The 16,206-nt window shown below is 37.7% G+C and overlaps 1 protein-coding gene across 1 annotated transcript; it reads right to left on the bottom strand.

Moving 5' to 3' along the window:
* Positions 1-5,322: 5,322 nt before the first annotated feature.
* LOC104618712 (cat eye syndrome critical region protein 5 homolog) lies at positions 5,323-16,135 on the bottom strand. Its single transcript, XM_010284382.1, is given in 10 exon segments — positions 5,323-5,719; positions 6,521-6,709; positions 8,744-8,918; positions 9,790-9,823; positions 11,069-11,162; positions 12,832-12,944; positions 14,013-14,124; positions 14,126-14,202; positions 15,391-15,490; positions 16,026-16,135. Coding segments are annotated over 10 exon segments (1,401 nt in total).
* Positions 16,136-16,206: the final 71 nt, after the last annotated feature.

The following is a 16,206-nucleotide window of genomic DNA, read 5'->3' as shown; positions in this document are numbered from 1 at the left end:
GCGGGAAACCCGCCAGCCCTCATCTCCTGCGGGGCGACCCCACCGCCAAAACCATCGCAGCCTGTCAGAGGAGCCGTCTGGCCCTTCGCTAAGGAGACTCATCTCACACCGAGACGCCCCATACTTGTGTGTTTAAGACAAGGGAGTCTCCAGTCGCCCGTCTACAGAGTTACTAAGGCGATACCTGGGCGGTCATGGTGCAGGGGCCGGGGTAGTGAAACAAGCTACCAGCTAGACATGATGGCTCCAGGACTTTGCTGAATGAAATACCTTTGAGAAATGCTTATGACTTGTGCTGATGCTGATGAAGCTACTGAAATGCATGTGCCGCTCTGAAAAAGTTTATTTGTGTGAAAACCAAAGGTAATTACCTAATTCATTCACATTCATGGGTGATGGGTTGGACAGCTACATTTTGGAAGGTTTTTAGGAGACAAGCCACAGCTATCTTTTCAGAGAACCCAACATTGGGAGATTGATTAGAATTATCTTCAAGTATTTCACTGTCTTATTCCAAAAGAACAGGTTAATTCACTGAAAGAGCAAATAATCCCCTTCAAAATACAGATGGTAGCGGAGAAGCGAACACAGGCCGTGTGTGAAAGCAGACATCTTTGCACTCCCGACAGCCCAGCCCAAACCCCATATATGTTCTTCTGTATTCTTCCAGAATTTAACAGATCCTGGACTGAAATACCTCAACTCTGCCAAAGCCTGCAGTCCTCTATGGGTATGTCTGCATTACCGTTTTAGTTGGATCAAGGTGTTCGGTGATGCAAAGCTTCTGATCACCTCCACTTGCTCTGCAGAGCAGTCGCCAAGCTCATCGGCTGGAGTCCCGCTGGATGAAGCCAACAGTGGTCTAAAAATCATATATCAGGTTTCAATACCACACTGACATCTTTCAACCTTAGTGAAAACATTCACTTTAGAGGATCTTTTTCAATATTCTTACCGATAGTCGTCTGCCAATCCTGCCGCATTGCAGAGGCTGGGTTTCATCTCCTACTACTGCTGAAATATTTTTAAGTTTAATTTTTCTATGTATGATTCAATTACACCGTATCACAGCATAGCATCACATTTGTGTTGCTGAAGAACATAAGACATAGCAACATAAGGAGGGTTGTCCCAGAAAAAACATGATCGAGCAGTTTATGGAAAGAAGTAAACTACTCCAAAACACGGCAACGGGTTATTGTGAATTAGTCAAACCTTTAAGACAAGCTGTCTGGATATGATATTTTACTAAAAAAAAAATCTGCAATTTGAAAAGATTATTCCATAACAAGTAGTATTCAATAGGTGCAGTAAATTGATTTCATGAATTTAAGACCTACTACAAATAATTATTCATTACATTTAAGAGTATTCAAGTTTCGACGTGATAAAATCTAGTTTTAAATGCAAGCACTTTTTATATTGAACAGGAGATATCTGTAAATTTGTTTTTCTTAAAATGTAAGTTTCATACATTCCTCTAATTGAAAAATGCTTCTAAAGAAAAATGTGATAGTGAAGACAATACAGGACTGGAGTTCAAAATATTGCCAATTTTGTATTAGCAGAAGTAAGTACAGGATATATTTTTGAAAGGTTTGTTTTGAGGTGGGTTTTTTAACAGAACAAAAGGCATCAAGAATAAAAACACCACCACGCAAACAAAGGGCAAGTTCTACTTAGAAGAAACTTCAGCAAGATCCTCCCAAGTATTTTTTAAAAGTTGTTTCAGTGACCTATTTCTGCACATCCTGGTCACTTAGGTGTTTCAACAGTATATTTTAAACTTGAAAGAAGTATTGTAATATCCAATAGCTTACCTATGTTATGACTGAAATACACAGAACATCACCCGTGGGAAATACTGTCTGCTTAAAAGAGGTAAATGTCAAAGTGGAAAACACGTCAGAGGGAAGTGAAAATCCAGGTCAGAGGACATTCAAGGAAAGGAGAGCAAAAGTTAAGACAGGGTCTTAGTCTTTTTCTTACCTAATGTAACATTCATTCATCTCACTCCTAGCTGAATAATTAGAAAGAACATTTTCCTAAACTCAGTTTTCCTTAAGAACTCTGAAAAAAGCATCTTTCCAGTACTAGAGATTGAAGAAAAGTACTTGAAGAAAGTACTACTTACTTTTAAGGATTTCCACAACTTAGCTTGTTAATAACAAAGAATCACTAAATTTCACTTAAAAGTACCATTTCTAGCAGGAAATGTTAGAAATTATGGTGGTAACTCTGATGCAATGTTTTATGACACTTCTTTTCAAAAAAATTCTCATCTGTACCACTTCCTGAGTGAATAGGAGGCACAAAATTCAAAGACGTAGTCTGTCAGTGTAGCATCTTCATTTGTAAGACATTAAATAATAATATAATGAACAGTATCTGCTTTTTGAGGGGTCACATTAATAAAAAGATAAAGATGACAAGTCTTTTGCTGGAATTCAGTATTGAGTAAAGCAGGTGGAATGGAAGGTTTGCCTGAATCACATACTAGCACTTTGGCACAAATACTTTCACCAGAAATTCAAGAAGTGTAAACTGGACTGGGACTCCCCAAGGAACACACAGGCTTTTCTACTCGTTTTGCAAAGTGTGAGGAGTTTGCTACACTACCAGCATCAGTAATATTTCGAAATTCTAACTGTAGGGTAAGTGCTCAGTGCACACGAACACTGGAACGTGTCACCGAGGAAGCAGTTTGCTTTCAGGCTCTAGAGCTAGATCTATGTTAAGTTGGTTGCAGTACTAATTAGGGAATACACAACCTAATTCCAACATACCTAGCTCAGCACTGCAATGAAGTTGTGGGAGCATCTAGCAGGTGAATGCTGAGAGATCCTTCACATTTGGCAAGAGCTGCAGGTAAACATCCTCAACAGTAACTCACTATACTCCTTCAAATCCTTCCTTAAAAAGTTGTTTTTCATGATACATCACCAAAATATTTGCCTAGCTCACTGGTATACCACAAGTGTCTACTACACTAACATTTCTCTCTTGTGTTTCATAGTAATACCCATATATATTAATCACCTTCACCCACCAGCTGTGGCAACAACTGCCCATTTTTTGTTTTGTGCTGATAGAGCTCAAAATCTCACGGTATCCTAGTCCAGTACTGGGACTCAGTCACACATCCATACAAAGAATCACATTAAAGATAGCTCAAGCAGACTCTTCAGGCAACATTCACACCCCTGCAACACATGCCTAGCCTAGATGGTCTAATAGGGATATAGACTAAAAACCTGTCTTCCTTTCAGTTAAAAAGCAGCAGCAGCCTGATTAGCAGCCAAATGGTATTTGTTGCACATATGCATGGTAAGTTAATGTTTCCATGAGGGATGCAGTTTAAAAAGTATATATGCAGCTTCTTCATGAACCCTTTGAAGTGTTCATGCATATTCGGGGGGGAGAAGTAGAAACAAATTGAACATTTTCTGTTCTTCTTCAACTTTCACATTTTTACTCCTTGCTTCACAGACAGCCTCAAACCGCTTCTGGTAACAGAGACCGCTGCAACATGCTTCAGTATTGAAACAGTGCAACTCCAGTCACCATGACGTTTTACAAAACTACAATCGTTACTTAGAAAGATTTGGCATACTTTGCAAATAGTTGGTGTATTACAGAAAAATGCTAAAGAAATAGGTTTATATATGTTTATTGTAACAATTAAAGAAGGCAGAATGTGCTGCTGTAATACTTTCCCAGTGAAGAAACAGAAATACACTGTTTAGGGCAGTGTCCTTAAACTGGATCCAGCAAGACATGTTCAGAGCTGCTTATGAAACATTATGAGTGAATGAAGCAACAATCCTGACAGTAGAGAGGGGGATTACAGTAGTTTGCAAATGGAGAACACACAACAACATCAAAATCTCACTTCATAGTAAGAACGTTCTCTTCATGACATGAGTTTTCAGATGTTGATTTCAGGATAAAAAGCAGTGAAGCAGTTGGCCAGGAAGTCATTTTACTTTATGCCACCAAATGTCTATCAGTGCTTTTAAGATAGCATTCTACTGGTTCTGGAAGAACTCAGAAAAACTGAAGACCCATACCCACAGTGTATAATTTCTAATCTGGAAAAAAAAAAAAACCACCAACCAACCATAAAAATCTAAGAGCCCCGAAGGTGATGTTAAGTGATATTTGTGTGTAAATTGACTTTGTTTTTAAACACACTTAATTGGCTTACGTTTGCCAAGCTCATGTCACAAGTACACCCTAAGCTGTGTTATAAAAAGTTAACAAAAAATATTTTCAAAGACATCTTTTGGATAAAAACATTTAAAAGTATTCTACAAAAATAACAAAATAAATTACTTTTTTTTTTTAAATGAACAGCTATAAAATCCATGAACCAACAAACATATAACATTGACATAAGATGACCTATCTTACACTAAAGGCCAGTTAATTACCACAGTGGTATGAAGCTTCAAGTAAATTACTAGGCACTTCTTGCCCAAACAGTAGTCACTCATTCAGTGGAAAAGTCCAACTGACAGAAACACCTGAAACATAATTGCTCAAGCTTTCCAAGACTCTAAATTCCTCAAAAAAGTGCAGATAAAAAGGCCAGGTATTATGCCACACAGGACACCCAATGCTAGCCAGTTTCCTTACGCGACTGAGGTGGAGTTCCAAAAATGGTGTCAACAAGTCAGCCTTCTCCACCTTACATTGGCATTTCTATTAAGGCTTTACATGTTGGAGTAGACAGAAGCCATAGCAGCTCCAGACAAATGGGAAAACAGATAAAAAGAAAGGCTGCAGGGTTAAATGTGAGCAAGTACAACATAGCAGAGCAGACTTCAGCTTCGCTCTAATTTGGAAGAGCACTCATTACTTGCAGAATACTGCGCAGTTAATACATGCTGTGCTCTGTACCAGCCAATTTGTATTTGTGTGAATGATGGAGCACCACAATACGGTGCCCTCAAGATCCCTAGTCCCTAGAAGTTGTATCTTCCAGCAAACAAAAGCAGTACTGTCATGTGGGAATTTAAGTACCAGTAACACGCATAAGCCGCTATGAAAAATTGCTATTAAAATAACAAACATAATGAATAGGAGGACAATAAAAGGCAACTAAAGCAAGAAATTACGTATTTCCAAGTACTTTATACTTGTATTAAGTATATAAATATACTGAAGTATACTACTAATAAGTATACTTAATGTAAGATTGTATTAGTTTAAAATTTAAAAATTTTAGAATGCAGCAGTTTGTGGTGTGATTTTAAAGCACAGTTTGTTTTTTGGGAAGAAAAGCACAGCACTGACTAGTCCTTAAGAAATCATGTCATCTCAATTAGGTGCAAAGTTCTCCAGCTGGAAGACCAGGTCTACAGCAGCATCAACATCTGGTACAATGTGATCCGGTTCTACTAAACCAGGATCAAATCTAAAATCTCTGTGGCCATGGAACACTGTTTCAGCGATGCTCTCCCTGGTATCCAAGGGTACCTCCGTGTGAGGGTTGTAAACCCCAGTACAAACAAGAACAGACCTACAGCGGGCTGCAGCTGCAGATGCCAATTCATTCTCCCAACTGTTGTCTATTTCCTCATCCTGAGAGAGTGTGGCAGGCCCTCTGCCACCAGCAACTTTGGCCTGGATCCGTGATTTTGAACCTTTTCTGGAGTTCTCTTCAAGATAGCGATTGTAAAGGTTAGCACCATAGACATCAGTCATGAGATTATCTCTGCAAATACAAGAAGAAAGTTTAGTCAGCAGCACAATTTGAAAGATATTTTTACGGTTTCGATTTAACAGCTTATTTTATACTTTACATAACTATGTGGAAGTATGCAGACAGGAAGAAATCCGATCCTATAGCTATGTTATTACACCATTTTCAGAAGCATGACATCTGGTAAAAATGAATAACTCTCCATATTGACGTTTGAGATCAGAGCAGGGTGAGGGGAAATCAAGGATAGGTATGAGCAGTCCGTGAATGAGCTGCTTGCATTTCCAAACATCTTAGAGATTCTGGAACTGCCTTTAATACAATAGAGCTTTATTTCTTTCTATGAAAAGGGTTCTATGATGTGTCAGCATGCACAGTAGCATATGACCAAGCTTAACAACCTCACAAATAAAATCTATCTCTACATTCTCTAATAACTGTCATTTACTCAAAGTTTGTTGGTGTTATACCAGTAAACCTAATAAAACAAACACCCATGCAAATCCTTTTTGTTAGATTCCAGAGCCTATTACAGAAATAAAATAAAAAAAAAAAATTGGGAGAAATCTTAGTTGCATATAAACCACTTTTTGCGCTTCTACAGAAATAGTATGAAGAGCAAAGTGTTATTAATGTTCAAGATTAGAAACAGTGAGGCTTAAAAACGTTATAAAAAGTACACCATAGCACCAAGAATGTTAGGTGGTTCCAATGGCACCAGAAACAAACTAGTAAGAGTCACGTATTTTTCTTTGCTGGTATTTATGTTGCGAGTAATTTCCTGCTGCACTCGTTAGCCTTACGATATCTTACCCGACAGCATACAGAGTTTGAATAGGTTGCTTCCATTGTCTTTCTGCTGCTTGAGCCCTGATGAGATATTCTGCATACTGGTAGGTCAGTTTACTAGGTTTGCCCATTAAGGCCTCATATTTCAGATCTTTGCCAGTGATCTTCTTGTAAATGTTTTCTAAACAAACCATGAATGTTCCATGCCCAAACCTACACAGATATAGAGACAAATCAAATTATATTAAGTACAGATAAAAAAACCAAGGCTTTATTTCATGATCTTTTAAGAATAAATCATATCCTGTCAGTATCAAATTTCCCTCAGTTTGCATGCAACATTTCCACAGCTGTTTCACTGAAAATTAAGTGCTGATTAGCTGAACAATAACCACCACAATAAAAACATGTTATTGGGACAGCGCAACGGACTTATCTATTCTTAAAATGTAGCAATGGTTTGTGTCAGTGTTACATGCATGGAAGTAGATACCCCAGTTACAAAAGTGACGCTTCTTGAACTAATGCCTAGCCTGTGATCTACTCTCTGCAGTGACCTAACAAAATCAGCTAAATTAACAGAGGAGAAACAGAAAAGGAAAGTTAGAATTAGACAGAAGGAAAATTATCTCTTCCTAAACAAAAGAGTATACCAAAACCCACTTGTAATATATAAGCAAAAAGATTTAATGTGTTTCTCTAAAAAAACAGTATTTTGATCAATGTGCAAACAGTGATGATGGGTCATCAACCAAGCCAGTAGATCAGTAATTTAGAAGATGTAATCTCATGACAGAAAAAAAGTTTTACTTCATTACTTCATAATGAAGTCAGGGATTAGTGCAGGATTAGGGATGAACTAATACATATCACTTGAGAATACTGAATGACCAAAAACACCCTAAGAAGAATAAAAAGTTGCTATACAACAATTCTACATACAAAAAATTACACATACTACTTAAGAAGAGCTGCTAGGTAACTTCTAATGCACATAGATTAGTGCATCTGCTCCAACCAGGTATCTACAGCCTAAAAAAACCCAAAACACCAATATAATGAGCATTAGAAGCCAGCAGAGATATACAAGGTGCACCAATAAAGAAATTAAGTCTCTAGTGGCCTAGAAATCCAAAGAGTCTTTTAAGGAAAAAAGCTACAAGGAAGGAAGCAGCTGTAGCACTTTTAAATGTGGTACAGAACTAGCTTTTCTGAATTCTGAATTAACCCTTCATTCCCTCTCTCCACTCTGTCTGTTGCTTTGTATTATGAAATACCAATAAATAAGCATAAAATTATTTACAGTAATTATTAACTTAAAACAGCTTAGTCATGGCATGACGCAACCTTGTCATACCATCAAACTCAAAGGAAAAAACAAACTTCATACTGGATTTTTCCCAAAGGACACAACTGAAACTACATATCTTACTGTAGATATATTGGTTGCCTTAATCTAGCCTGAAACTATCACGCATATGTATTTTGCCAACGCGCTAATTAGAGATGGTCTTTGCATCCAAGTAAGGATATCTGACAAGATCTTCCACCCAAGATGAAGCCAGCAATCATGTCACAATAATAACCATTTCTATTTCAGTGTATGTTCGAATTTCAGACTGGGGGGAAGGGAGGGGAAATAAAACTATTAAAGAACTACCTTCTATTGAAAAGAAAACTCAAAGAACATCACTATCGGCGATCATGCCACCTTGTTCTAGGTGTTCTACTTGCTACTTCTTGTGTTCCTTAAAGAGCTCACTATATTGTCCTCAAAAACAAGCTCAAGAACACTCACTGCTTTTAACTAGCAGGGTCATTTTTTTTTACCCTACCAGAAACTGTAGGGTGGAAAAGAGAAATACCAAAGAAGGACCTAATGAAATGAAACAATGGCCTTGATAATTTTTCTTTTTTTTTTTTCTTTTTTTTTCTTTTGAACTGAGACTCCAAGGCCCTCGGGCAAAAACCTTATTGTTTCCCCACTCTCTTGGGCGTGGCAAAACAAAAAGGTTTAGAGCTTAAAAGCAGTTTTTGAGTAACTCATTTATTGAATGCAGTAATTTAGACAGCAATAAGGCAGCATTTGCTGAAAGTGCATTGCTTTAGAGATACTGTCTTCCAAGCTGAGACCTCCTGTGAAGCTATAGCAAGCATTCTGTATAAAAGTACTGATTCTGAATTTTACTGAAGAAACAAGGAAACCCCAAATATATCACGATACACACGTGTTATAATTGCACTTACCTTGGAGACTGTGCTTCAGCTACCCACATCAGATCCATATTACAAGCAAGTACAGGAATGTGAGGGTAATTTTCATGGTGATACGGATTTCCAGGATAGCCACTTGTCAGCAAAACATCTATTATCAACTGAAGGTTGGTTTCCCATCTGACTGGCTCCCCAAACAAAACAACAGCTATGACAACAAGAATTACAAAACAGAGGTATGGAATTAGTTAACAGGGTACTACATCTCTGACACTAAAACTTGGTCTAAAGAGACTGAACAAGGAATTTGATTTAACCATCAACTGATTAAATAGTCATATAACTTCGGGGTTTATTATATTATATACCCATCCATTCACAGAAAATCTCAGAAGGATTTTTTCTTAATTGGCCAAGTTTCTCCATAGTACCACAAAATATTAACTTCTAAACTGCATTTCTAAGTCTTCCATGCCTTTGTGAATTCTATGTTTACATACAGTATTTAAATAATCCATCAGAGATACTAACTTGTTCATCTTAAAACAAAATTTGAATGTTGCTCTCCAGCAATAACCTGACATGGATTTTTCAAATCCTAAAGTCCAGTTTCTACTTCCCCATACGTCAGATGAGATGAGAGTGAATACAGTGTGCTGAAACAAGATGCTTCTCTCTGCATCTAGAGGTACTACAACTCTGAAGTGACCATCCTGACTGCTGTAAAAACAAGACCGATTATTTCTGAACTCGTCAATCCATTCCTCATTTTTGAAAGGAAGGTAACAATAGCCTGTTAAAGGAAGAGGGCAAGGAAAGCAGACCTCATCTACCTTCTGAAACTTCAAAAACACATGGATGAAAACTACGTACCTTTAAAAAAAAAAAGGCACAAACAGCTTTATCACACATGATACATTTCAAATTAATGACAAGTGTCATTAACAAGGAAATTTTAGAATTGTCTCAGCCAACTTTCTGAAGTGCCCAGCAATCTAAAAATAAATTCTAATCATGAAGTACAATAAAGATATTTCATCTATTAATGGATAGTTGCAAGTTAAATAAAGATAACTGACCCTCAATCTTGGGAAGCTCCACAGCAGAGGGGTACTGCAATAAGAAAAAAGTGAAAGTTTTCTACAACATTAAACATCTACAACTATTTTTAACAGAATAAATTCAAGCTCCCACAGTTGCCTTCTGCAACACTGACAGGAAATGCACTCTCTGTTTTGGTGTATACCTGACATCAGTTTACTTAGAAACTTGTATTTCAATTCTGAAGTGAAATCTCATGGCCAATGGACAGCAGACAAGTTAGGGTGTTCTACATGCGCTAGCCTCCTACACCTATTTAACTTCCTCTGGCATTTCAGAGCTGTTTAATTTACTTTAAAAGCTTCAGCTTTTAAAGCAGCAGCTTTAGCTTCAGCTAAAGCTTCAGCTGTTTAATTTACTTGTGTAGGAGAGTATGGATGTTTATTCTTCCACAGGAGTAAAAGGCCTCTTGTATTCACAAGACATCTGAAAAATAGTTTTTGAAATTTATTTCTCTAACACTGCTAAGAAAGGAAAGTACGTTGTATAACACATCATGTATTTGCCAAACAAATAGGAGCTTACGCTTCACGATTTACTCCCTATGGTGACAAACCCATTAACAGTTTCCTGAACTTCGACATCTGCATGGTGAAGCAAGGAAAAAGGCGACAGAACCGAGTTATGGGTTCTATGAACTACAAAGAATTTCTTGACTTCACATGGGAAAAATCCACTCTATGTATGGACCCTGAATATGTACAATACACGCATGTATTTACTGTGTATGTACCCACTTCTTTTTGAAATTCTGAACATTACAAGTTGAAACCATACTGTATGTACTGTTAATATTTAAATATATTTAAATAATGGTATAAATAAGAAAGGGAGTCCTTTGCAGAAAAATTAGTTATCTGCAAAGCATTAATTTACAATGAAAGCAACCTCTTACCCTAGAAACACCACCAAGGCAATCCTCTACTGAAGGAAAAAGCTTAATTTACCTTCCACACATCTGAGGAAGCTAATGAGCTCTCCAAGACAGATTTTTCAGTTGGGTACCTGTACTAAATTTTAAGTTTTCCCACAACAGTAAGTTACAAAATCAAAGATTATGTTAAAGAATTACCACCGATAGAAAAAAAAAGTCTACACAGTTGTTCTTGAAAATGCTGTAATAAAATAAGCAGAAAGCAAAGTAAAAATACAATGTAAGAACAACAGCATTAGCTCGGTAGTTTAAATATTGACCCCTATTCTAGAATGTCATCTAATGAGCAAACAATGAATTTTAGAACAAAAATGTACACTCACCAGAACATTGGGTCTTCTGTCATGGTCAACTACATCTAGCAAAGGGTGTTTCTCCCGCAATGTTTCAATGGTAATAGGTTGACAGAAACCAAGGCTGGGAAAATACCAGTTAAGGATACAGAATTGCTTATATTAAAAGATTTTAAAAATCAGTAATTCCGTTTTAACAATTTTAACATGCAGTTTATCTAGTAAAGCAAATGATTTATGAAGGAAAGCAACATATCAAAGACTGACTTTTTCTTCTGTGAAATAAAAAGATGATGATCCCATTATTTATAAATGGGAGACCTGTGTGTCTGAAATCTTAAGACAGAAATTGTACATAAAACTCTCTCAAAATATGAGACGAAAAGCAAGAAGCCACTCTACACCTGCAACAGTCCAAGATCATCTTTACATAAACTTCTTTTTATGCTTATCTGGCAGCAAGAAAAAACCTTGCGTAAGAAAGAAAATACGGGCTAGTTGAAGAAAAAAGACTGTCTCCACAAGCTGTGGTTTCCCTAGGCCATTATAGCTGCAAATGTATGGCTAGCTAAACAAACACCGTAAAGCTCATTGCAAAGTGGTGGACTGACCAATCAGGTTTAATTATGCTCTACAAGTAGTTAAGATAAATACCAAAACACATCAAAAAAAAAGGAAAGGATCAAAAGAGGAAAAAATAAGCTTCTGATTTGCTTAGCAGTGGTCTTAAATACTGCTATATCCCATTAATTAAATTTAATTAACAAGATGTAATCAAACTAAAACTGCTCACTTATGTACAAAGCAGTTGTGATGCTAATCTCAATACTAAGACAACTTCTTACACCGCAGATCAAAGTAAGAGCTATTTAGATATATCAGTCATACAAACTAAGCCACCTGATTTTGTATTGGAATTAACGGCACAGGCCATTTGCAAAGTCATTTCAAGATACGATTATCCCATATAAAAATGCTATCTAATAGAAATATATTTTTTTTTACATTTTGTAGTCAGTCTTGAAATATACTTTTCTCTTAGCCATTCCTAACAAATTTTGACAGTTAACTGGAATGTTCTTTCACTAACTTTTCCTCATATTTATATTTGAAATAAAGCTTATACTTAAAAGTTGCATATACATTTTTTACAACTTACGATTTACACCAACTTTTATTAAAATCCCAATAAAGGAAGAAGTGCAGAAGGGAGTTGCTGAAAGCATGAGCAAAGAGTATGCAAAAGCAAAGGTCATTAAATTACAGTTTGAAGCTTTGATACCACCGTTATATCAACATAATTCAAGTTCTTTTTGGCAGTTAGTATAGAAGCAGTAAAATATTTTCAAAGTATGGTTCTACTCTTGATGATGGTTACAAAAACAATGTGACCTGGCCTGGCCACATGCTTACAAGCAGACCTTGAGCCACTGAGTTAAGAGTCAGATGTGATAAATAATACATAAAATGCCACACCCTCATCCTCAAGAGAGCCCAAACCCTTTGTGCTAAAGTGTCATCTACATATGAGCCAAAAAAAAAAAAAATTATTTCCCTTTTTTCCTTCCTCATTAAAAGCAGACAGAGCAAAGTGAGGCAAGCATCAATACACCAACCATTTTCAAAACATAAATTCAACATCATAGTAAGAACTACCATTGCTTATTACTGGATTTCTAGTGTTGAAATATTTGGTCTTCGCTTGATCCACAGGATCCCCTGAACTTGATTAATGAAAATACTTAAACAGAAAGTTGTTTGGGGTGTTTTGGTTGTTTTTTTTTAAAAGATACTCTTGAGCAATATCAAGAAGTGGTCCTTGTCCAGATACAAGAACACATTTTTCATGATAACGTTTGAACATCCGCAGAGGACTGTGTGACATCATCACCTGATCTTGTGAAATCTGTTTGGGATTTAAAAACAAAAGGAGTCTGTTGTTTTTCAGATAAGGTAGTTATATGTAGGTTTAATTAACAGGTGTGATAATTTCTATGACTTACAAAACAATCATACATATCTACCTAAAACCCTACCATATCATTTTCTCGTGTTTCACAGAGAATGTATCAATAATATGACAGAAAAAAATACATTACTGCCAAACTGTTATACACAAGTCTTTCAGCTTGCAGAATTACTCTACTCAACATGAACACAACGTTTTCTCTCCTAGTTCTACAGAATCACCAAATTCATTTGGAAAACAAACAGGGAAGCAGAATTAGAACTATCCTAAGCTCCAGCTGTGGTCCCTTTGCTAGAGTGCAGCATTGATTTAATTGTATCAGAAGACCTACTTCCTTTAGTCTACATATCCCCATTTCTTCAATAGGTATAAAACCAGTAAAATTATTATCCTGGAAGGATGCTATTATGAATTGCTATTTACCACCTTTACAGGTCTAAAAAAAACACACATAATTTACCCATGACACACAGGATTTTATTGACACAGATACGCCGATGTCTGCTGGCCCTTACTGAAACAAAAGGCACTGCAGAACTGACCTCATGGCTTTCTCTTAGTAATGCTCAGTCTCCAACAACGGAGCAGTCTGACTGCCTGCAGCGCCCACAAGTCAGGGGGGGATGAATTTTTACTACTTGGATTAAAAATAGGCAGGAAGCTCCCGTCTTGCACATTATCACGGAAGACATTCAGCTCGCTGGAGCAGAGTTCCATGTTACTGGCACACACATTTTTTAATTCAGAAGAAGGCAACATTTATTCCTACAATAATAATGTAGCAAAGAAATACCATTACCATTAGCTTTACCATTGGAAAAATCAGTACCTTTACCAATGGAAATGCTATTAGCTTTGGACAGCATTTTTTTTTACCTTTAAAGTACCTCCAGAAGAGCATTTCAGATTGAAATAAACTGATTGAGCAGCATTTAATGGAAGATAATACATTTCACACGTTCACGTTACGTAACTAACTAAATAAGTAGGACTTAAGCTACTCACTGGAACTCCCAGGAGATGGGACAACTGATCAGCTTTTTTCTGGCGAAGGCAATTCCCTGCATTGGTGACAAATACTACAGGCACCAAGAACTGTCCCTGAGAATTCACTAGCTGCAGGAATTGGAGTTTTTCCTCGTACCAGTACACCATCAATGTCAAAAAGAAAACCAAAGGATGGCAGCATGTTGAGCTGTAAGAAAGAATGGAAAAGAGGAAGTAAATTAGTCATACCCACAATTACCTGAGTTTGATAAAGCTTACAATTGCTAAAGCCGAACGAAAACAGATGCCTCCACAGAGAAGGAATGGATCTTTAACTCTGCACATCTTAATGTGCCTTATAGACATATTCATATGCCAAAATACCTACTGTGAAAAAAGGAGCATTACAGCTCCCTTGTCCTTATGCATACAGCCTTGTGAGTTCTATCTCGCTTTATGAGTAGTTCCAGAACATTTCAGAAGATAGGGACAAACGGAGTTAAATTGATAAAGAGAGGTACAAAATACAGGCTGCTGTGCCAGTGAGTCACACTTTTGATTTAACCCCACTCTATTTCACAGCTAACTTCGGTGCACAGAATACTAACAAAATAAACTACCAACAAAATAAAGTACACTTTTCAGCAGCAGGTAGGTCTTGACTGCAAATATTGTACTTGGCTCCTGCCTTACAAGATGTTTAGATACTAAAACTGTCTCTGCTGTCACTTGTACTTTTCTGTTCCACAACGAGTTTGGCTACAGCTAGATACCTGTTGCGCTCCTTATACATTGCTTCAGTTGATTCTTAAGTTTTATATAGGGCAGACTATTGGTAAAGGTAGCACCACCTTAAGCAAAGATGCTGTTTGAGTTACTAAAATTTACCTCATTGCCTGCCTTTGAAGAAGTGAAGAGCTGGACTTCATGAGCCCAGAAAAAGAGAGCAAGACTAACTGGGACTAAGAAAGATGAGCTGGGTGATAAGCGTAAGGAGCGGAGACAGAGAGAGGACCATCGAGCGACAAAACTGTTACTGAATCAGGCTGGAAAAGGATGGACCAAAAAGGATCTATAATCTAAACTTCATTTCTCTCCCAAGCGTAAAATGGGATCTAGGACTCGTGGGATTTACAATCCCCTCTTTCGTTATTTGATAAAAAAGGAGTGAGAGATTAAGCGCTGAGACTGAGAGTGATGGGGAGAACAGGCGCAGAAATGACTGCAGCCGACAGAGGTGGGAGAGCCTTTGCTCTTCGAGCCCTCAAGGCATGTACCGACAGCAATCCAGCCCACAGCTTTCCCATGCAGACAGAAGGGCGTTTTGCTTATTTAAGTAGCACTTTGTTCCTCATCAATTATTCCTCTTCATTTTTCCTGCAGCTGGGTACAGCACAGAGAGAGACACTGCCGCCACCACCACCACTATGCGAAAGATGCTGTAGCTACAGACACGCTCCTTGGCACGCTGGCTCTCACTGCTGCCTTTTCTAAAGCTATGGCACACAAACGACATCTGAAAAGCCACCAGTCTGAGTACATTCCCCCACTGAGCCCAGTTTAATACAGTCAACACTTTAAATTTATTGCATTATCATTGATTTAAATTAGGTAGTTGTTGTTTTTGTTCAGTTCATGCCAGAACCCCCCCGTGAAGCTCCCTCCTTTCTCCCCTGGATAGTCATCAGCCCTCTATTTAAAAACAAAAAACCACTGCAACCGCTGTCTCCAAGTTGTCTGCAAGTTTCAGCAATGCTACATTGGAAATAACGCGACTGCTAGAGAAATGATGTTGCAGAAACACAGTCGTCTCAGGCTTTGTAAACTGGTATGTGAAATGGCTGAAAGTACTGTAAGTTTTATAATAAACGCAGTTCTTAACACTAATTTTGCTATCTGTGAATAATGTAGACTACAAATATGAATTTTACAGGGAACATCACTGTAGCCAAAAAAAAAGAGCATTTTGGTAAACATACAGAGAAAAGGAGAACTCAGAAAGGAATTCAACAGGGAAATAATGCCACTAACAGCCGGTTTTTTCCCTTCAGACCACAAAGGAACGCGCGCTCCGCGACAGAAGGGGTCTGCAGCGCCGCGGCAACAAAGGGGCCGGAGCACTCGGCGCTCCTGCGCGCCATCGCAGCGGCTTTCCGCGCTCTCCCGACAACCTAAAGCGAAAGCAGGCCCTTGGAAGGGGGGCTCGCAGGCT

The sequence above is a fragment of the Phaethon lepturus genome, unplaced genomic scaffold (assembly GCF_000687285.1).
Source record: "Phaethon lepturus isolate BGI_N335 unplaced genomic scaffold, ASM68728v1 scaffold55923, whole genome shotgun sequence".
NCBI lineage: Eukaryota > Metazoa > Chordata > Aves > Phaethontiformes > Phaethontidae > Phaethon > Phaethon lepturus.
Note: the sequence above shows the minus strand (reverse complement) of the source record. Positions and strands in the feature narration are given on the sequence as shown.